Source organism: Mixophyes fleayi, chromosome 2 (assembly GCF_038048845.1).
Source record: "Mixophyes fleayi isolate aMixFle1 chromosome 2, aMixFle1.hap1, whole genome shotgun sequence".
Taxonomy (NCBI): domain Eukaryota; kingdom Metazoa; phylum Chordata; class Amphibia; order Anura; family Limnodynastidae; genus Mixophyes; species Mixophyes fleayi.
In genome coordinates this window covers 252,236,220-252,258,607 of record NC_134403.1, presented here as the reverse complement: position 1 = coordinate 252,258,607, position 22,388 = coordinate 252,236,220, and the positions used below count along the sequence as shown (strand labels likewise).

The window sequence follows — 22,388 nt, the reverse complement described above, 5'->3', positions numbered from 1 at the left end:
ATCTCCATCCCCATTGTAAGTATGCTACTAATGCTACTAACAAAGAAAACCTACCTGAGTTTTTATGAAGGATGGAACACTTTAAGATCTACATAAGGAGTCATCACAGCTTGGACGAAGAGCCGGTTCTGTACTTTCACGCGCCCTCGGAATTGAAAATGAGGCAAAACATCTTTGTTACATTCGTCAGATCTCGCGAGCTTTGGATTCTATAACTACCTCCCTCCACAGTGATCCAGCGCCATTTCACAGAGGGACACAGAAGGGCTAGCACAGTTTCTAGTGCAGTTGGGCAGCGTCATAGGTAGAAAAGAAAGAGGAGGGGTAGCAGTGTTCTTCAAAGCCTACTGTGACATTGAGAGCTCCATTGCTCCATTGCTAATTGTCATTGCTGAAATAGAAATAATAAGTCTGGCAGGCTTGGTCTTCTAAATCTGCAGTCACATTGTACTGTGTTATCAAAATTGATTCACAGCAGTACACAGAAGACCAGGAGCACCAAGCAGCTGCTGGCACCAGTCATAAAGATAGTAATCCCTCTACGTCAACTGATAAAGCCTATATTAAAGTGCATAGTGTTTTTAAGTCAGGGAAACAAAAATGTAAAAAAACTACTTTTACCTTGGTCAAGAAAAATCCAGGCAAAGTTATATGCAGAAAAAAATAAAATTGCCAACATGCCATTCTACACACGCAGTGGCAAGGAAAGAATGAGGTATTCGCCTTTCTCTATGAGTGCTAGTTCTGCAACTGCCACTGAGGCATCTTCTTGTAAGGTCAGTCATGACCAAACAAAACCTTGTCATTCGGACTCCAAAAGTGTTGTCCAAATACTTTTACGTGTAATAGCTGAGCTGGAAGAAAACAGTAAGGTATTAGAGGAAAATGTATGTTCTGATTCAGAAATGACACAAATCCCTGAGGAGAGTCTATCCACGAGTGCTATGTGTAATCCTGATCTGTTTGATAGTGAACTTATGAAGAAGGCCCCTTTCAGCATTTTTGCAGATGTGTGCATGACCAGCCCAAGTGTAGCCAGTGATACATAAATTGAGGATGCCACTTTGGAATTGCAACAGGATGAGGGGGATATTTGTGTAGCTGAGGAGGGCGCTAATGAGGATGCTGATGAGGATGATGTTGTTTGTGTAAGTCCTACATCTGTGTAAGCAGGGCTTGTATGTGATAAGAAGAAGGCCATTGTCATGCCTGGGCATAAGATCAAAAAATCCACCTCTTATGTGTGGAATTATTTTTACCCAAATCCTGACTACAGTTGTCTAGCCATTTGTAGTGTTTGTAAAGCCACAGTAATGTAAGCATGGATGTCTAAATAGACGTGTATGTGTATTACCTTCCACATTGCTGCTGTTTCATCAGTATTGCACAAAGTGTCTGTAATCTGCACTTTACGTCAAAGGTACCTGACTATATTATAATTTTTGGGGAATTGGGGCTGATTCGAAGCGCAGTGATGAACTATCTTTTTGCTGTGAATTACAATGGCTCTTTTTAGTGCATTGTCTGGCACCCTGGATTGGTCTAAGTCCGATAAAAGCAAGCATCCCGGTGGAAGGGGGGGGGGGGTTTCAGCGCTCGTCGCTATGTATTAGCTGTAGAATTACCACAGTTATCCAAGGAACAGGTGGAGCGTTCAAATGAACCATAACTGATTTCATGATCCAAGGACAAGCATCTTGCACCACTTTTCTTTTCTGCCACTGCTGTGTGGCGATGTTTCCTAGATGTGCTAGGAACTGCCGTGTGTTTGAGTCACTGCTCTGTCGCTTAGCATCCAGCCAGGTCGCTGCAGTCTTTGTTTGAAAGCGTATGAAAATAATATTGTGACCTGTGAGATGGTCAATATTGACTGGAAATGAATTGAAATTAGTGTTATTGAGGTTAATAATAATGTAGGGGAAAAAAAGCAGAATTACGTGATTTTAGCAAAAAAATAGGCATTTTAGAAAAGAAAATAGGAATCCAAAACCAAAACCAAAACACGCAAGGGCGGTTTTACCAAAACCAAAACACAAAGTTAATTTAGATCCAAAACCAAAACCAGAACACGAGGGTCAGTGAACATCTCTAGTATTCACACTAAGAACTAGTTATAGCGATGCCAGGTCAGAAGTAATTTTGTAACCTCTTTTTCCTCAATATTGCTTTTTAATTCTCCAATTATCTGATTTCTCTTTCCTAGTTAGAGAAGTTATCAACTCTACTACAGAAATACAATACAAATTATATGTAGTTACAATCATTTACACATAGCAAGTCTTACACAGTGCAGAACATCTATATATGCATAATTACGTCTACTTCACAAACCTGTGTTCCTACCCACATTGAATAACAGTCATGATCCACCTGTTATCGGATGTGTTCTATCAATGCAGTTTGGTACGATAGACTCCACAGCCTATTGCACTAGGGAAATCTTCACCATTAAACATACCATTAATTAAACTTTTACATTTTTTATTATATATTTCTCATCTGGTCACTGATTTTTCCTATAACGCCTCTCAGTATGGGCCATCAATGACTTCATGTATAAACATTTTTCATCCTTGCCAGCTTATTTAAATATATTCTTCCACAAACCTCATTTGTACAGATTTTCTGTAGAGTAATGGGTATCACTGCATCTATTTCACAACCTTTCAGAATGCCTGCAATATGCCTGTCATCCTGTGTAAAATGTATCTATCCCTTAACTTGACTTTTTCACCTGAAACCTTCACATGCCTTTGTAGAGGTTTGGGCACATGCAGAGCTAAGAGTAGTTCTATGAACATCTCTATGATCAGAGAGCCACTGATATCTTTCATTGAGCCCCATATCTCTGCATTATTATGTTCATTTTCTGGGAAGAGGATGCATCTAATTGCCAGGAGATTATTCACCCAACTCTGCTCCCAATATGATCAGCAATCGAAGAAGGGGAGAAGAGCCTGGTACTGGCAGTGCAGTGTGACAACAGAGGCCCTGGCAAATACACCTGCAACCTACGCTGTCACAAGTATGCAATTGGCGGAGACCACTATGACCCCTGTTGCTATGCTAATGGTTCCATATCTTGTTTTGAACATCTATACACAGTTCCATAAATGTATGTGCATAGTCATTAATTAGAATTGTGTTATATATAGGATACTTATACTGTGCTGTCTCTTTGTTGCATGTAAGGAATTCACCATATGTATTCATTATGTATAAATATGTGTATACATCAGGTTAATAAAAATACAGCACCATGGACTACCTTAGTAACAGTCTTCGTGATTGAGATTGCATCTACTCTGTTATAAGTACAATCACAAATATCTTGTATTATGCAAAGAAATTTCATTCTGTGCACAACAGGGTTGGGCAAAATGTGGTCGGCAGCTGTTGCCCCTGAGCCAGCTGCTCCGGATTTTATCAGAACAGGGACAGACAACTTCTGTGTCCCCTGACCTCCTCTGCAGAGTGCAAGTTGGTCCCACATCATACCCGGAGGAGGAGGAATTGCACTCTTTTTTGAAGTTTGGATGGTCGCCAATGCCACCTCTATCACTTTCCCCTCCACCTCTTTCACTTTGACCTTCACTGATGTAAAAGTATTAGAAAGTTCCTTCAAAACATTCCTAGAATACGCCCCTCTCTCACTCAGGGCATTCTTGTGGCACAATGGTTAACATTGCTACTTCACAGTGCTAAAGTCATGAGTTTAATTCTAACCAGAGACCTATCTGTGTGAAGTTTGTATGTTCTCCCCATGTTTGCATGGTTGGCTAATTGGCTTTTGATGAAATTAACTCTAGTGTGTGTCTGTGTGGTAGAGAATATAGATTGTAAACTCCACTGGGACAGGGTCTGCTGTGAACCTGTCCCAAATGCCATTGTGAAACTGATATTCCTCTCTTCGCATCTGCAAATCCCCATTTTCTCATCAATTCCTCCCCTTTGTACATTTCTGACCTTGTCACAAAATTCTTGTCTTTTCCGATCTGCCTCTGACCTATGTCTCTTCTCCGCTCTGGTAACCACATCTCACTCACACCTCCAAGACTTCTCCCATGCTGCACCCCTAATTATGGAACTCCCTACCCTGTCTGATCAGACTCACACCCAACTAGCAATATTTGAAGCGCTCTCTTAAACCCCAACTCTTCACTTTATCCTATATAGCCTATCCTAACCCGCACCTGATTCTATTCCTTCTGCATGCTATACTGGCTCCACACCCATGTACATTCTGAGTCCCATTAACTCCTATTGTCTCAGCAATGTCCTCTGCAAACTTATACAAGCACGGACCTTCTTTACCCTTTTTCTCACATTTGATCCTCCTTTATCAACCTTGTATGTAGGTGTTATTTAGCTATTTAGTTTTATGCGTAATTATATTTTATATGATTTATAACTCTGTTTATTTGTAAGATGTCCCAAAATTCTGCAGAGATGACAATGGATTAGGTTTATATGTGAAAGTGTCTGACTCATTCATTTTAAAATCTACTTGCATATAAGGCTTAAGCTTTATACAAACCATGATAAAGGTGATATCTTAAATGGGCTGAGGAAACCACATTGCAGCAAGGTGGACCAATATAAATAATATAAATAATCATTAATACGCATCCCCAGACCAGTGGTCCGTAGGAAAGTACAGTCATTGCCAAAAGTTTTGAGAATGACACAAATATTATTTTTCACAGAGTCTGCTGCCTCAGTTATGATGGCAATTTGCATATACTCTAGAATGTCAGGAAGAGTGATCAGATGAATTGCAATTAATTTCAAAGTCCCTCTTTGCCATGACAATGAACTTTATCCCAACACAACATTTCCACTGCATTTCAGCCCTGCTACAAAAGGACCACCTGACATCAGGTCAGTGATTCTCTCGTTAACACAGTTGAGAGTGTTGCTGAGGACAAGGCTGGAGATCACTCTGTCATGCTGATTGAGTTAGAAAAACAGACTGGAAGCTATAAAAGGATGGTGGTGCTTGAAATCATTGTTTTTCCTCTGTTAACCATGGTTATCTGCAAGGAAACACGTGCAGTCATCATTGCTTTGCACAAAAAGGGCTTCACAGGCTAGGATTTGCTGCTAGTAAAATTGCACCTAAATCAACCAATTATCGGATCATCAAGAACTTCAAGGAGAGAGGTTCAATAGTTGTGAAGAAGGCTTCAGGGCGCCCAGGAACATCCAGCAAACGCCAGGACCGTTTCCTAAAGTTGATTCAGCTGCGTGATTGGGGCACAACTAGTGATGAACAATGTATTTTCCAGCATGATGGAGCACCTTTCCATAAGGCAAAATTGATAACTAAGTGGCTTGGGGATCAAAACATTGAAATTTTCAAGGCCAGGAAACTCCACAGATGTTAATCCCATTGAGAACTTGTTGTTAATCCTCAAGAGACTGGTGGACAAACAAAAACCCACAAATTCTGACAAACTCCAAGCATTGATTAGTCAAGAATGGGCAGCCATCAGTCAGTATGTGGCCTAGAAGTTGATTGACTGCATGCCAGGGCGGATTGCAGATGTCTTCAAAATGAACGGTCAACACTGAAAATATTGACACTTTTCATAAACTTAATGTAATTGTCAATAAAATCCTTTGACACTTATGAAATGCTTTTAATTTTACTTCAGTATACCATAGCAACATCTGACAAAAAGGTCTAAAAACAATGATGCAGCAGACTTCGGTAAAACCAATACTTGTGTCATTCTCAAAACTTTTGATGACTGTACAGCAAACTAAGAATTTTAGAGGTCTGCATACAGTTTAAGTTGCAGAGAAGCACAGTAGATGGCTGGCCCCACTCGTTTCTCACATCTCAGAAAAGAGTTTAACCTGCCCATTGAACAAGTGAAACCAGAGAAGCCGGATCTGGATTAAACAAATCCAGAGCCAAAAAACCAAACCCAGTTACTATCCTTACTGAGCAGGCAATAGCTGAGTATTAAGAAAAAAAAGAGTAAACAGAGGATAGTGGGACAGGTGCCAATTTGACTTTTCACAGGAAGGTTCTACAAACATCAAAAACAGGAAGCATTCAATTAGTCAGAATCATGTGGAGAAATGCCCAGCAACAATATAGTGGACAGATGTGCATATTACACCACCCCCTGCCAATAATGCCAGAAGCATGTGCACAGGGCAGATGTGGTATTCTCTCTTTTCCTCTCACCATTATTTTCATATGTTATGTACCTACATTCTCCACTACTTGTGCGCAACATACATTGTATAATGTAGAGTTTTCAAATCCTATATACATTCACATAGGCAAATGCAGAATTAAAGGGGGTTACCGAATGCTTGAATTTGTAACAAACTTTAAAAACACCTTTTTGTGGTTGGTCACATTGTATTACTGTAAATAACAAGTGCAGTTGAGTCACATAGTTTTATGTTATCTTTAAGTTTTGATCTATATACCAACATCAGTAAGGGCAGCCCCAGATTTGACAATACATGCCAAGAAGCAGAATGTAAAATAAAAGAGCTGAATGAATATTAATAATCATTTTGGATAGATTATTTCCATTTTGACTTTTTATTAGAATTTCAGTAAATTGAAGGGTAATTACAACCAAAATTATACATTTTAATTTGGCGAGTAGAAAAGGTTAAAATTAAAAACAGAACTATTATTTACCTACTATGTTCCGTCTGCTAAAGTCCTAGATGCTGACCCATGCTGCACCCCAATCTTCTCTTCCTCCTCTAGCTATATGACACAAGTCAGTGGATGTCAATGCGCCTGTCTCCCTTGTGAAATTACCAGAATAGGAATTTTAGCAGGAGATTTGGAGGTTTTAGACAGTGGTTCCTTTTGACAATGTGTGGGTCTATCTGACTTAGGTGGTTTATTTTTACTATTTACCACTCCCTCCAAACATGTTATTACCCCACACAGCAGCTTTTCATCACTCTTCGGATGAGGTGAGCAGTGGGGGAAGTGCAATATTTTTTGGCATAAGTAGTGTGAGTGTGAATGATCCACAGATTATAATATATAATATAAAATATAATATAAATATAATGGGAGATATATATATATATATATATATATATATATATATATATATATGGGCAACGGAGTATCTATATACAAATCTTTGGGCATGCATACCCTTTTTGCTATGCATGCACAGTCTGGGCAACCAGGAAATTCTTAATAAAGAAGCCTTTTGCCTCAGCTGAAAGGCAGGCCCGTTACTGCCAAGAGGAATGTTTTTCGCCTGGATTCATCAGCCAGGAAACCATTGCTAAATTTCCGTGAGACAACATTCTACATCACTGCAGTAAGTGACGATATAGCACATTAGTTAATGATGAAAACTTTCCAAAGATAAACAGACCCCAAAGTCTTTTGAATTGAGAAGCATTAGAGTTTGCCCAATGGACACCTCATGTAGTTAAATTACAGATCTCTCCACTAGATTACCCAGGTCAATAATGTGCAATTAAATATTAGCAGTATTCTTGGCAGTGTTTTATGCTAAGCTGCACAGATCTGTCATAAATTGCCCCAAAATGTCTTACAATTCAGATGTTTGAGATAATTGCTTGATGAATGAACCATACAGACCTCAAAGATTATAATGTATTTATTTAAAACTAAACAAGCATTTTAATTCGCCACTGCACCTGTTTTTTTTTTACAGGTTTGTGCATGGACTAGTGATAGGATTAGTGAGACAATATGGTGTGAACACTGAAATATTTTCCTCCTTATGATGGTAGGAGCTGACTGGTCACAGGTCGACAAGGACATGCTCACAAGAAAATTTCTGATATTGCACATGAATGCAAAAGCAAGATCAAAGGGTCTATTTAACAAGTGGTGAAGGGACAAAATGTTGGCGTAAACGGTTTCCAAAAGGCTCTTTCACCAGTTTTTCTTATTTATCAAAGGATTAGCACAGAATAAATCAGAACCTCTATGGGGACAGAAGCATTAGATAATTCACCAAGCTGCGAAAAGCTTTGGTAATGTTATCTCAGGATGGTGTTACTGGTATTTTTCGGTGGGATCCAGCTGAAGCCTCTCCAGCTTCACTGGATGCCTCTCGGGAGAAAGCGGTTGGCATTTTCTCCATTAGCAGGCAGCATTAGGCTGCCGATGAAGAGGTAAATTACCTGAAGAGGGATTTGCAGCGGTACAGAGAGATTTGCAGTGGTACATTTTGAGGGCTACCGCTCTGGGGTCTTAGACAGTCTCATCAGTTTTGCATGATAAAATATTCTGAAGACTTTCAAGAGGTGGAGAATGCATATATTATTATAAGACCCCAATTTATCAAGAGTCTTCAGAGCATTTAACCACAAAAAATAGACAGATATTTACATCACCTCAGAGATGATAGTAATTGCACCTAGACCATTAGGAAGCCTTTTGTTCCATCAAGGCTCATTTTATAGGGGAAAGACATTAATAAGATCAGATAAACCAAATGTACATTAAAAAAATAAAGGTAAAATACTTAAATGCTTGACGTTGCCTTAATGATACCTTTTAGCAAGGCACAAATAGGACAAAGTAAGCCCAGTTTACGATCTACAGAAACGAAGACACCAATCCACCCACCCATACCCACTTTCTAATGAAGCCCCACTTGCGTTCTTCTAACACCCCATCTGTAAATTGGTACTATAGCCTTAATTTTTAATCTGACTCGCATAATATCATGAGACATAAATGTGAGTCAAGCAAGCAATATGTTAGAAAAGTGGGAAAGTTACAATGAATTAAGATAGTAACCAATACTTTGAGATGACATTCTTACATTTTCATTCACTAAACGATGTGCATACTACAATAATAGCCACATTTGCGCAATATTAATTGCAGTCTTTAAAGATTTTCTAGATTATAAATGACTCCCACAATTTCCTTAAAGCAAAAACAAACAATTTTTATATAGGGTTTAATTCACTGTAATTTAAACCTGACCATTCTGTGAAATATATAAGCATAAACCACTGTGCACAGAGAATCTTATTTCTCTGAATATCTGCATTTTTTGAGAGGCGGCTGCAAAACTGACAGCGCTACTTAAGGAACATGAAATATGTGCAATAGACAGCAATAGGACAGTGTTCCATTGACCAAATTGTCTGAAAGAAAAATGATAAAATCCTTTACCATGCAATAAGGTTTGAACAAAACTAATGAATCTACATGGGAAAGTACTTGTTTTATTCAGGGAGAAAAGTTCTACACAATTCATGTTTTAGAAGTATTTTTTTCAATTGAGTTAAAACTTAAAATTCTGTATGAGTGCTCATAAAATAGAGAAAGCAGAAAGACTGAATAAGAGCAAAATGTTGTAGAGTAGAGTAGAGAAAGGTGTAAAAAGCACAATGTAGGGGGAATTAATTAATGTAACAACTATTGATGTTTGTGTTAAATATATGTAATGACAAATGTGTTAAAGCACGGATTTGTAAAAGGAAGTGGCCCTTAAGCCTTTAACAATAGCCTATCACCTACACACAGTAATCAGTGATGTTAGAAATTAAAGGTTGTAGTCTCATAAATATTGGTTGGATGTTAGCAGCTCTACCCCTATAGTAAAAATCCAGCTAGGGAGGGTTATTCTGATCCCTCCCAATTTTTTGCCTTACTTTCCTTAATGAATCAAGCCCTATATTTTAATAATTGTGCTTGACTGAGTCTGTGTGTATTTGTAATGTGCAATTGTGGTATACCAGTGTTTCTGTGAACTCACCATTAGAGGTATGCAGTAGGCTGAAACAAAAAGTGGTTCAGATTGTGATATATAATCGAAACTGGAAAAAGTCCATGGACCTATTTATCAATCTGCGGTAAGGAGTCTGAAATTCAGTCGCTGCTTATCCAGATGTTGCAGTTGAGCGAAGCTCAGCTGCCTCTGTAATATTGGCCGGGAATGGTAAGGGGGATATGTGCATTGATACTGAAAGACCAGACTTTCTGCTACAGTAATAAGAAAAAAGAAAGAAAGAAATATTAAAAAAAATAGATAAGAATATTAAAAAAAATATTTAAAGCTATTGACAATTGAAAAGAATAATAATACCTGTACCCCTGCGATCCTTGTTAAATAGGTTACCCCATGTATGCATGGGAAAACCGGACTAAGCATATCGTCGCCAGTGTTCTACCTGTTTTATGATGCAGATAGGGCTTTTTGCCCTTTAATAATTAGAACCCATATTTTAAACTAAACAGTAATATCTCATAAATCTATTAACCTCTTACAATATTAAAACAGATTTCTAAAATTGTATGGGCACCTGTGGCACACATATACAATCTATTAATTAAAAAATAAAGAAAACAAAAAACCCCACATGCACAAACGTTTAAATAAAAGATAATTAGAACCTTGATCACTGAAATCATAAGAATGTGCAAGAGTGAAGCGTGCTCTGCTTCCTTCCTCTGCCTGGGATCCAGAGGTCAGTAGAGAGGTGTGATGAGGTCTGTAGGAGGGCATGTGGAAAGGTCTGTAAGAGGCATGTGGAGAGATCGGTAAGGGGTACGTGGAGAGGTCGGTGAGGGGCATGTGGGGAAGTCTGATGAACCTGTAACGGGCATGTGAAGAGGTCTAAGGAACATGTAAAGGTCATGTGAAGAGGACTGAGGAACATGTGAAGAGGTCTTATGAGCTTGTAACGGGCATGTGAAGAGGTCTAAGGAACATGTAAAGGGCATGTGAAGAGGTCTAAGGAACATGTAAAGAGCACGTGAAGAGGTATGAGGGGCATGTGAAGAGGTATGAGGGGCATGTGAAGAGGTATGAGGGGCATGTAAAGAGGTTTGAAAGGCATATGAAGGGGCAGTTTTTTCTTAAGCAGTTCCCACAGCGACTGTGGATGCGGTAGCAGGGTAACCATTAATAGTCCTTTGAACCCTCCTCCACCGGATACAGCAGCAAGGTAAGGGCTTTGCTCAATTTCATGAACATTTTGACACTGTCAGATAATTTCACCATCCATGGGTGGCGCTAGATGCACCTACACCGCAGTGCAATATATCCCTCTCTAGATTTCCCTGGGTTCACACCCTGATGAAATGAGCTGCGCAAATCAATGACTGAAATAATTATTGCATTAGCAATTTGCTCGACAACATTGCAATATCAATAAGAACATGCTTAATTATACAAGAGAGTAAAACATAAAAGACAACCATATTTACTAAATGTGAACTGATAAATGTACTATGTAAATTTCCCTGTGCAGCCATAAACATAATGGAGACATATGCCATAAGCACATGACCTCAGACTGATCCTAGGAACTTATCATCATCATCATCATCATCATCATTTATTTATATAGCGCCACTAATTCCGCAGCGCTGTACAGAGAACTCATTCACATCAGTCCCTGCCCCATTGGGGCTTACAGTCTAAATTCCCTAACACACACACACACACACACACAGACAGAGACAGACATAGACACACAGACTAGGGTCAATTTGTTAGCAGCCAATTAACCTACCAGTATGTATCTTAATTTATGAAGCCCATTACTATATCCCTCACCCTTACCAATAATAGTACTTTGTTCTATTTAGCAGGGTCACCGCACTTATAAGTAGCTCGGACTTATCACCTTAAGTGCTGCTCAGAGTGATGTGACGCATTGTAGTATAATAGGGTTCCTTTGTACTCACCATGTGTGCAGTAGGCTGAAATAAAAAGTAGTTAAGTTTGTGATGTAATATTGTAGCCTAGTCTCTGATTGAAGGCCTTAGAGCTGATGTGTTTGGTTTACCCTGCTGCAGAGAAAGAGGAGAGCTGCACCACAGTGATCAGCAGAGGTCCCAAGTACAGGTAGTGATGTCCCAAGTATATGCAAGAGCTGGGACCCTGCTAAATACACTGAATGGGGATGGGGGGATTTAGCACAGGTGTTATTTACAGTGGAAACATCCTAAAGGTTATGAAATGTACTATTTCAGATGCTGTGGTCAGACCTGCCAATACATTTTTCTCATGCTCTGAAACCATCTATTTTCAACATGTGTGGTCAGTATATACACATCACTTTTGACACCTAACATGTTCACAAATTATCCTCAGCAGATAAAATTAACAAGCTAACTACAAAAACACATAAAAGGCAATTGAAGCCGAAGGAATCATCTTTGCAAAATACTATTAAATATAGGTGATACAGATGGAAATTTAAAGTATATCAGACATAAATGCATAGCATAATATACATTATAGGGGTCTACTTATCAAAGTCCCCAGCCTTTAAATCCTGCAATAACATTTATCCATACTGTAATGCAGGATTTATCAGAGATATTCCTGTGTCAGTCCAAAAATGTTTGCAAGAGCCGTCCCAATAGTTCTGTATGGGACAGTGAAATGAGCAAATTTAGCAAGCTGTGAGAAGCTAAGCTGATCTCCAATTGCTAACGCCATCTTAAGAGGATGTTAGCAGGTCTGTCCCTATAGTAAAAACCCAGTTGGAGAGGGATATTCTGAACCCTCCCTGGCAGGCTGGATACTCCTCCCCTCCAATATTTGCTTAGTGCACATGTGGCCTTATAGCCATGCATGTCCAGTGAATAGTCCAGGGCAAGCGAGGAAGGTATGACGGTATTATCGCCAGGACAGCTGCTTATTGGGACAGCTCTCCCAGCATGATTTAATTTATAAATAGTTCCATTACCACATCTTTAATCACTGCAAATAGCGGCAATAAGAGATGTTGGCTAATGGGCTACAATTGCAAACAATCTTAAATAGACCCCATAGCTTGAGATTTACTACTGAATTAGAAAACACTTGATTTATAGTGAATGGTTCATTTTATGCATAATGCATGTATGACAAATTTACCCACTGATTTCATAGATTATAGTTTAAACAAAATCCTTAGACCATACCTAAGGAAGAGGCCTTAGTGTTCCAAAAACGTTCATCATTTTGCAGTTTCCACGACCAAATTGATCCTGCACCTATTTTTCTTGCCAACACAGTACAATAATTTTTGGCTGTACTACAACAGGTAAACTAACAATAATGAGCATGCATTGTTAATCCACACCTGGATAGTTATGTGGGAAGTCACCTCCTGAATATCTAAAGTGGGGAGCTGCTGTCATAGTTTTGACACAGTGATGGGAGATTTTCAAGGTCTGCAATAGCACAACTGATATAAAAAAAAAAAAAATCTACAGTTTGCCTGAGTTACAGTCTTTTTACAACTTCAATCTCATATGTAGACTTAAGAAAGCCTTCTCAGCCACATACTGTATGTACTTATACAGTTGTGGGAGACCCACTCTCCAATATGTAAAGAACACCATTAAATAAATAAATAGTGCTGCTCTGTGACTTCCCATAGACATTTATCTACGCTCATTTAATGTTAAGACGGTTGCCTTAATAATGTGATTGTGTTGCTTATAAAGCATCAGTCTTGCACCATTCTGGAACCTGATTATCCGCACTATCCTGATCATTATGATAGAGATTTTGATATATGCTATGCTTAATAACAAGTAAGATATATAAAATCAGATTGTAATATACTAAAATATATATTGGAAGCGAATGGGGGTCTTTCTGAATACTTAGATCTTGCATAAGCAGGAAGATTTCTGAACTGCTTTACTCCAGTTGTGCATCTTGCCACTTCTAAATTACACATGCCACCGCTCTGACAGGCCCTGTTACCAATTATATCGCTATAAACAAGCTACATTTAGGTCACAAAGACAGGTTTTTTTTTAAAAAATAATGTTGAAATTTCATACTAATTTATATTTTCACCCAGCTAAAGTAGCACAATAACAACAATTTGAGCTGCAGTGTTCCTGCTACAACAGACTTATATAGTAACACAGTAAGGTAACAGGGCATGTTTTACTGCCAAATCATAACTAAATGACAAGCATATGCCAGTGTTAAATGAGTCAAAAGATTTGGACAAATGACTTTGTTTTAAGTAAGTCACCTAGTAAGTTATCTTCTAACAGCCTGGCCTGGGTACACACTGCAGGGTTTTCAGCCGATAATTAGGCCAATCAAACGATAACGACCCGATCTCATATTTACTGTGTACACTCCAACGATGAACAATTATGGTTCCAAAGCACATCGTATCGCTTCATTTGATTTTTAAACTGAACTAAAAATGCTGTTTAAAGATGGAACAATGTCTTGCGGATTCTGCAGTGTGTATGCACTCAGGACCGGCAGTGTCCATAGATCTCTATGGAGTGTGCAGAGTCACAATCTTTTCAGCTGATGGTTATAACAGATAAAGAGCAGAGGTCTGTAGGTAAATCTTGTAAAATGTGTTTAGTGTGTACACATGAATCGACATGCTGATCTCTGCTTTTTTTTTTCCAGTTATTGGTAAAATCGTTAAGAATATCGAATCGGGAGAAATTTTGAATAGTGTGTACCCAGCCCAGTGTACCCAGTTTCCCCAAGAATGTTTTCCTCTGTGGCCCTGACAGTTCTAAGGAGTTACAAGGCACTGCATTAACAGCTATGTTCACAAAGTCTAGCAAAATACTTTCCTTTCTTTAATTTCTATTTTACTATTTCTGAGAAGACAAAGTTACCTGCATGAATACAAGACTATATGCATATCCATGCTAAATATACATATGGTAATTTTGAATATACAGGGGCATATTCAATTACAATGCGCGGCAGATTACGTGCGGCCTCGCGTATAAAGCGTCATTGCGGTAGCGCGTAATCGCGGATTTCTGTGTGCACAGAAATCAACAATGCTGCGGTACCGGGACACATCCAGCCGCGTGTAATTGCGGCCGCAAATCGTAATTGAATATGCCCCACAGTATGTAATCAGTGGTTGCTTTCAGTTAAAGACTAAAGATTAAATACCAGGTCTACTATGCATACTATCAAACAAGCTTACCACAACAACTGCCACACTCTTTATATATTAGATATATATGCTCATAATGAACATGTTGACCCTTTGTGATGATCAGTATTTCTATACACCCATCTGTCATATAAGGGGTGATTGTCACTAATTCTCTCTGGCTAGGATCTGCCGCTCATAAGCTGGTTAAAGAATATTAGGCAACACTAAATCCTTGCAAGACTGATCTACTTAGGACTGACAAGCTCATGTGTCTTTTTTTTCCGTAGGGTGACAAAGTGTAATCTTCATAAATGAAGCATGCCATCCACAGCAAGGCAAATCTGCAGTCAGTGGTCAAAATTAATATACCACCTATGATGGTATACAGTTCTACATGTGATTTCTACATTATACAGCACTGGCCGTTTTACCGCGGCTACAGGAGTTAAATGCTGTAATTTTCTGCTTGATTCATCATGGCTGTCTCGAAGTACAATAGCAAAAGCATACTGCTTATTCTCTAAAAAGTTTGACCTACAACAGTTATATAGAAAGTAAGATGATTTTTCATGAACTACACAATTATATCAATTCTGGACATGTATAAGTGCCCCAGTGTCCACTAGCAGCGCAGTAAGATTGCTCATTATAATGGATTGGCCACTGAATGCCAAAACCTGAACTTGTTCCAAAATACACAATCTATGTCCCCTCCTGTATGAAAAAAACAATGACACATGCTCTATCTATATTAAAGTGATATGCACACACCATAAGATCATAAAAATGGCTCTAGCATGCAGTGAAATTATAGAAACGATGTACTAAACTGAAATTAGGATCACTGTAAAAATACAAAATAATGTATGATCAATAAAAATATAAGAAATGCAAGGAGACTAAAGAAAAATAATTAGTATTACAGAGAGTAAAATCCCTATAGATATAAATAAAAGAACTGTGGACTTGTGATATAAATACCAAATCCAGGAATAGTCCAGCATGTAAATCCAAGAATCTGCCATACACAAGGGGCTGCTCTAGATGATGCTGGTAAAACACCAGGGAGAAAGGCAAGATCTGTAAAGACGTCAAGAGCTTCACAAAGTGTAAAATCCCGAAACATGCATTTAGTAAGGCAAAGGACAGTGCATGGTTGCCAAATGCCTATTAACTGGGACATTCTCTGTTTTTTTCACCATGAAGTTTTGTCCCTGTTTCCCATTCTATATTCTTTCAGTATATATGCATATAATTCATTAGTGAAATTTTGAATTTCAAATCTAATGTAATAATATTATGATTGTATCCAGTGCTCAAGATATGTTGACACTTGTAGCACTATGTCTATGTAAAGTGTTCCAGGCTAAGAAGCGAGCCTTTTGTTTCTGTGTGAGAATCACATTCAACAAACATTTCTAAAATCCCAAAGGAAAGATCGAGCTTCCTATTTTTGCCACTTATATTCATAAGAAAAAGGTATACAGGTTTGAACATCTTTTGGCTTAAGGTAGTTATTATCAATGAGCGCATTTCAAGATGACAATACTAAAACTGGCTTCCGAAAAATTGATCAAATGATGCAAAAAGCACATTTGTGCTGTAACATGTAACAACCAATAATAAGCTTTTAGCATTAAACAGTCAATCACGATTTTCTTTAATTTAAAAACTTCATTTTAATTAAATTTCCATAAGTAAGCAATGTCCTCTACCTCCAATTATTTCTTTACCATTCAATGGCATTAAGAAGCAATATCCTGTGCTAATAGCATAAAAAAAAAAAAAAAGATAGTAGAAAGAAAATGTCTATAGTTACATAAAAGAGGAACTGATCTGATAATTTGTAGCATTATGTCCTCATATATGGCACCACTAAAACATTTTCATTCTTACCAATTCCTTGATCATTTGCTGAAAATGACACATGGTGGTCAATTAGGAGTTTGTGAAATCTACTCCTAGTGTAAAGCTGTGTCCAGAACAGATAAAGGAAAAAAAGACTGATATCCTCATGGTATGTATTTTATATAGAGAAATAGAATATATATATATATATATATATATATATATATATATATATATTTATTCTATTTCTCTATATAAAATACATACCATGAGGATCATAATCACTCCGCTGCACAGTATTTAAATATGGGAACCTTAGGCTGGGCAGTCTTAGTCGATATAAACATGGGAACATAACTGGCAAAATTTGGGCAAGCAGAATCTTGTAGAGCGTTATTCAAGTACACATCCATATATTTATTTTTAAGCAATGTGTACAGTACCAAATGGTAAATAAGGATACTAAAAGGTATATTAAAGGACTTTTTCGAATAAAAAATAATAATACATGTAATTTATGGTAAATTTTCACCATTCAGCGAAAGTGTAAAACCTCCTAGGGCATTCCTCTCTTCTTCCAGCCTGTTGATGGTAAGTGTAGAGTAACATGATGTGCAAGCCAGAGAAGTGATGTGGTGTTGATGCTGCCAACAGCAATCCCATATCTACCCATTTTACTTTCTGATTCTACTCCTTTTTTAATGCTCATATGTAAAGTTGAAATGTGTAAGTGATTTCAAATGATTCATGGCAATGTGCAAAACTGTATTCATTCATATACACACGATATCTCATTGCACTCTGAAGGACATCACAGAAAAGCCCCATTAGCATTCCCACCCAGCATGTGACATCAAAGGACTTGAATACCAGAGATATCACACATTAGTAAATATAGCCCCTTTTTCTTTATCCTAAAATGGGATTGACAGAATTCACTTCCAGATTTCTTGTGATTCCCTGTCTCCTTGCAGTGGAAAGCAAAGCTGTATATCTTGTAGCTGCCATATTGTATGTCACCCTCAGTGAGTGTAAAAAACTTAGGGGAATATTTAATTAGGTTTCCGGTCTGCAGGATCACGCCGGAACGAGCCGCAAAGTCAATCCACGTTACCGCAATAACATGGATCTTCGTGCGCACCCCATAGGGTTGCGTATGAAAATCTGCGTTATTGCGGTACCGTATTACTGGCAATACTGTGCAGGCGTTACCGCTGACCAGAATCCTAATTGAATATGCTTAATATCCATAGGTTTCTTATTTCTGTATCACAGAGCAATTAGTACAAGCAGACTACACATCCTGCTGCTCTCTTTTCTGTCTGTATCAGTCAGGGGGGGAAACTCAGGCTCAGATTGGTTATGCTGTCTACATCAGTGGTTTATTCTACTCTTCTCCACAAAATGGCATTGGTACCAACTAAAATACTCCATAAAAAAAGACAGACAAGTTGGAATATATGGAATAGGGAGTTAATATTTTAATATTTTATTCTCTCTCCAAATGTTGTAGAGAGAATAAAAGGATATAGGTTATGTAAAATGAGAGGGATCAGTATGGAAATAGATATTTTGGAGAGATGGTTTGCCTAGGCTTTAAAAAAGAACCGATTACAGTCCAAATCTGTATCTTGGGGTATACATTTAAAATCTAATAGGCTGGTATGGCAATTTCCAAAGTTTGCTTTTATTCAGTATAGAAATAGTGACATAATCACTGGAATTTACCTGCAGCTGAAAAAATTGAGTGGAAACAATCCATGTACATGAAATTTTACAAGGCTAAATGTAATACTTACTTAATAAAGTAGGTTCTCAAACAACAGAAAAAGAGAAATTAATGTATGAGTATATAAGTAAAACTACATATGATTCTCTGTGAAGACATTGTGAAGACACAAGATTTTTTCTCTATGAAGCTGTACAATCTTACATTGCTATACCATGTGTTGAATGGAGGTTTCATTAGGCAATTAGCTGCCTCTTGGGTTATTACATCAGATTGTAGTTCCAACTAATGTTTCATTGTTACTCAAACACTTTATCTGATCAGGAATTTACCCTGAAATAATTTGTTCACACATTCACAAACTTGAACACAATTTGCCTTCAAAACTGCTTAGACCTTGATACCTTTAATATATCTATTAGTGCCCCAATATATTGATCTATACATCCATTTCTGACAATAACTGCATCCACTAAATATATTGGCTGCCCTGCTAGTTATTGTCAAAGTTGATATATTTTTGCAAATCTACCTCTAACTTAAGAACATTTTCACTTCACATGAGCATATGTAAATATCGTATTATAAAAATAATAAACTGTGTATTGCTCCGTACACTAACAGTATCCACAAAATGTAACAATAACTGAAATGTACTCTCCACTACTTGAAACACTTCACCATGAATAGCTAGCTGATGCTCTTCCCCTTCTTCTCACAACAGAATATGGTATTATTTTCTTGCAAGCATCAGGTATCAATATATTGTCAATTTAAATCTCACCTTTTTAATTAACAATTAAACTACCCAGTCTAGAGGCATTTGAACATTCAGACAAAGTTAAGAATGTACATTTACTTTTCACTGTGTATTTTCTATTATTGTCAACCACCCATATAACCCCAAAGGAGGGCTCTCACCTTCCACCCAGCAGAGCTGTTGCTATCGCCCTTGTCTTTGAAGTAAGGTACAAATCGCACCATCCAATCGTAAATTTGGGAAAGGGTCAGCCGTCTCTCTGGAGAACTCTCTATAGCCTTGGTGATGAGGTCAGCATAGGACAAGTTACCCCAGGCATTCCTGCGAGAACTCTTGGCTTTCCGCATCTGCCCTGGGTCCAGGCCAGGAGGAGGCAAGGGCATATCCGAGGGGGGTTCAGGGAGTGGGGGCCAGGTGCAAGAACGAGGGCGACCCTGAGGCTCCACATCTGACTCGGCTTCCAACTTCTCCATCACTGTCTCTCAAAAATATCCTTTCTTCAACAAAAAAACTACTTAATCCCCATTTGAAATATGATTCCAGTCAGAAAAAATGGAAAAACTTTAGCACAAGAGGGGATATAATGTAAGCAAAAATATGCAACTTTAGCACAAAATTAATTTCCTTTTGGGATGTATTTCTTTGAAAACATGTAGTCAAGCACACTGAATAATTACAACTATATATTTGCATGTAGATCTTTAAATTGGCTCAAAACTGATAAAAAAAAATCCTTTAAATGAAAAGACTAATCATGTTAAAAATATTCCCAATCATTAGTGAAAATGTTAATTTAAAAAGACCAGTTTGTCATTTACATAAATAAGCAGTTTTATTTTTAAATGTTAAAAAAAAATTGCAGGGAAATTCAGTGTCGGGTTGGCAACAAGCACCCAAACATCAGTAAGAACTTGAAAGTCAGAGCCTATATTGTCTGCCAAATGCGTAACTAATTGTAATAATTACAGCAAACTCAATAAAATGACAGACTGCATAAGCAAGTATCAAACTGATAATAGTATACTTCTCATAACCAGTTGCAAATGTAATTTGAGCAACCTGAAAAAAAAAATCTATCTATTTTAAATGATGAAAATGAATATATTTGCAGTATTATGCTCTATTGTGCATTAATAATGATATGTTCTATAGACATATCATGTTCAATTTGTTTTCTATTGTGCATATATAGGGTTAAATCTAAAACCACATTTCTGCCAAAAATGTAAATTCCAGATATGATCTATAATAAGATTTCTGTGCATTCAAAAGAAGAGAGGTGTGTTTGAAATCTGTCCAAAGAGGTGTCTATTCTCGGTCTTTTTCAGCAACAGATGTTCTTTAGATGAAGAAAAAAGAAAATCCTATTAAAATTCAACATGAACAATTCTTCCGACCCCAAATTTTGATGGGTGGAGGCTGTGGGGGGAGCAAAAGCCCCCCCTCTTTAATTTATAAGTCGCCCTTTAATAATAAATTCATATCTCCTCTCTCCTTCTCTCCACAATTTGTGATGCCGGGTGGTTCCAGATGATACCTTTTGTAATATTGGATCTTATTTGCACTAGTCAGTTAGTATCACACAGCCCTCCAAATCTCCAAATCTTCACGCATGTCCCCCTACTACAAGCCGGAGCCACACGTGGGGAGATGATGCGGTTTCGGAAATAGCCGCTGAAATACTCATTGTCATTGTAGTGATGGTCAATGGGGAATTAATGGGGTTTGTCTGTCCCCCCCAACTCTTGAAATGGACTCCACAGGCAAAGCAGTATCTGCAGGGGATCCCTCGTTGGGAAAGAAGGAAGAGTAGCAGGCTGGGTGTGAGAGGGGGGGTTCACACCTGCTTGGCAGTGCTGGTAAAGAAGACGCTCCTCTCTTCTCTCTCTTTGGGAGTCTCTCTCTTGCTTCCTCACTCTTCGGGTCTTTCTCCTCCTGGGACAGAGCAGGATTAAACCATGTGTTGGGATCGGCTTGCTCTGCACTCTTCACCTTAAGCATTTAGAGAGAGGGAGCGAGACAGAGAGAAATAAATAAATAAGATGCAGCCTGTGCTCCTCCTCTCCTGTCTCCTCCTCCTGCTGCTGCTGCTTTTACAGGAGACACTGGCTGGGATCTGTACAAGGCTGAGAAATGTGGCATATATAAGTGTATACAGAAAGACAGATACATTCTACACAAAAAACCTGATGTAAATTAAGAATACATGGGGACAATTAAATAAACAGTATTCTAAAGGTAACTGTTTAGTAGTAATAGTATCAATATAGAAATCACAACTAATAAATTAAATATACAATTCAATATACAATTCAATTGTTTTTGAATATACAATCCCCCCTTCACTATAAAACTTTTATTACAAATGTGCATTTCTATATAAGCTGTGGAAAATGTTAACTATTTCTGAGTGTACTAATACACATGCACCATCTCAGCCGTCTACTTGTGGCTGAATGCAGACCCACCGTTTGTTGCGGAGTATTAAACTGACTGTGGTTCGCCATCTTGTGGTGACTTGACATACTTCGGCTAATAAGAAAAAAAAAAATCACACTCAAAACCAGTATCTATAAAACGCAGCTCGATACTGTGACATACTAAATACAAATCTAAAACCAACTTGTAGCCATAAATTTTCTAATAAAAGTGTGACACACAAAGATGTTATTCTCACGATAAAAGCAGTGGTAGCAAGGGGGCTTCTCTGCCTTCATTATGTTAGACTGTTTTCCATCTTGGTCAACATTCCTAGGGGGAGTCCCACGACAAGCTCAGCACCCTGATTGAATTGACCTTGCATTCTATGCAGGCCTTGATCACAGCGTTGAAATATACAACCTACCTTCCAACATCTCATAAACATAAAAAGTTGACTAATACACCTAAGAATGACAAAAGTGACAAAAATAATACAATGTGAAATGCGGACAATTGTTGCAGAGCTCCACTCTGAACTTACAGAACTTGGTACCCAAACAGATATTGTGAAGAGCCAACTGGACACATCTGTATTAAAAATGCACCTGAATCAATCACCTCAGAGGCCATACCAAAGCATCTTATAAGGCTTATTCCTACAAATGATACCTGACCAAAGCAAAAAAATGCTTCATCTGGATAGAGCTCACAGGGCTTTACGCCCAAAGCCAAGCCCAGACCAACAGCAATCAT

The 22,388-nt window shown here is 38.0% G+C and overlaps 1 protein-coding gene across 1 annotated transcript in view; it reads right to left on the bottom strand.

The window, feature by feature from the left end:
• The window catches only part of FOXO6 (forkhead box O6), a 79,617-nt gene extending 59,663 nt beyond the window's left edge, over positions 1-19,954 (bottom strand). The window contains exon 1 of the mRNA XM_075195878.1: positions 19,376-19,954. Coding sequence (XP_075051979.1) covers positions 19,376-19,687 — 312 coding nt within the window. The 5' untranslated portion in view covers positions 19,688-19,954. The remainder of the gene's footprint in view (positions 1-19,375) is intronic.
• Positions 19,955-22,388: the final 2,434 nt, after the last annotated feature.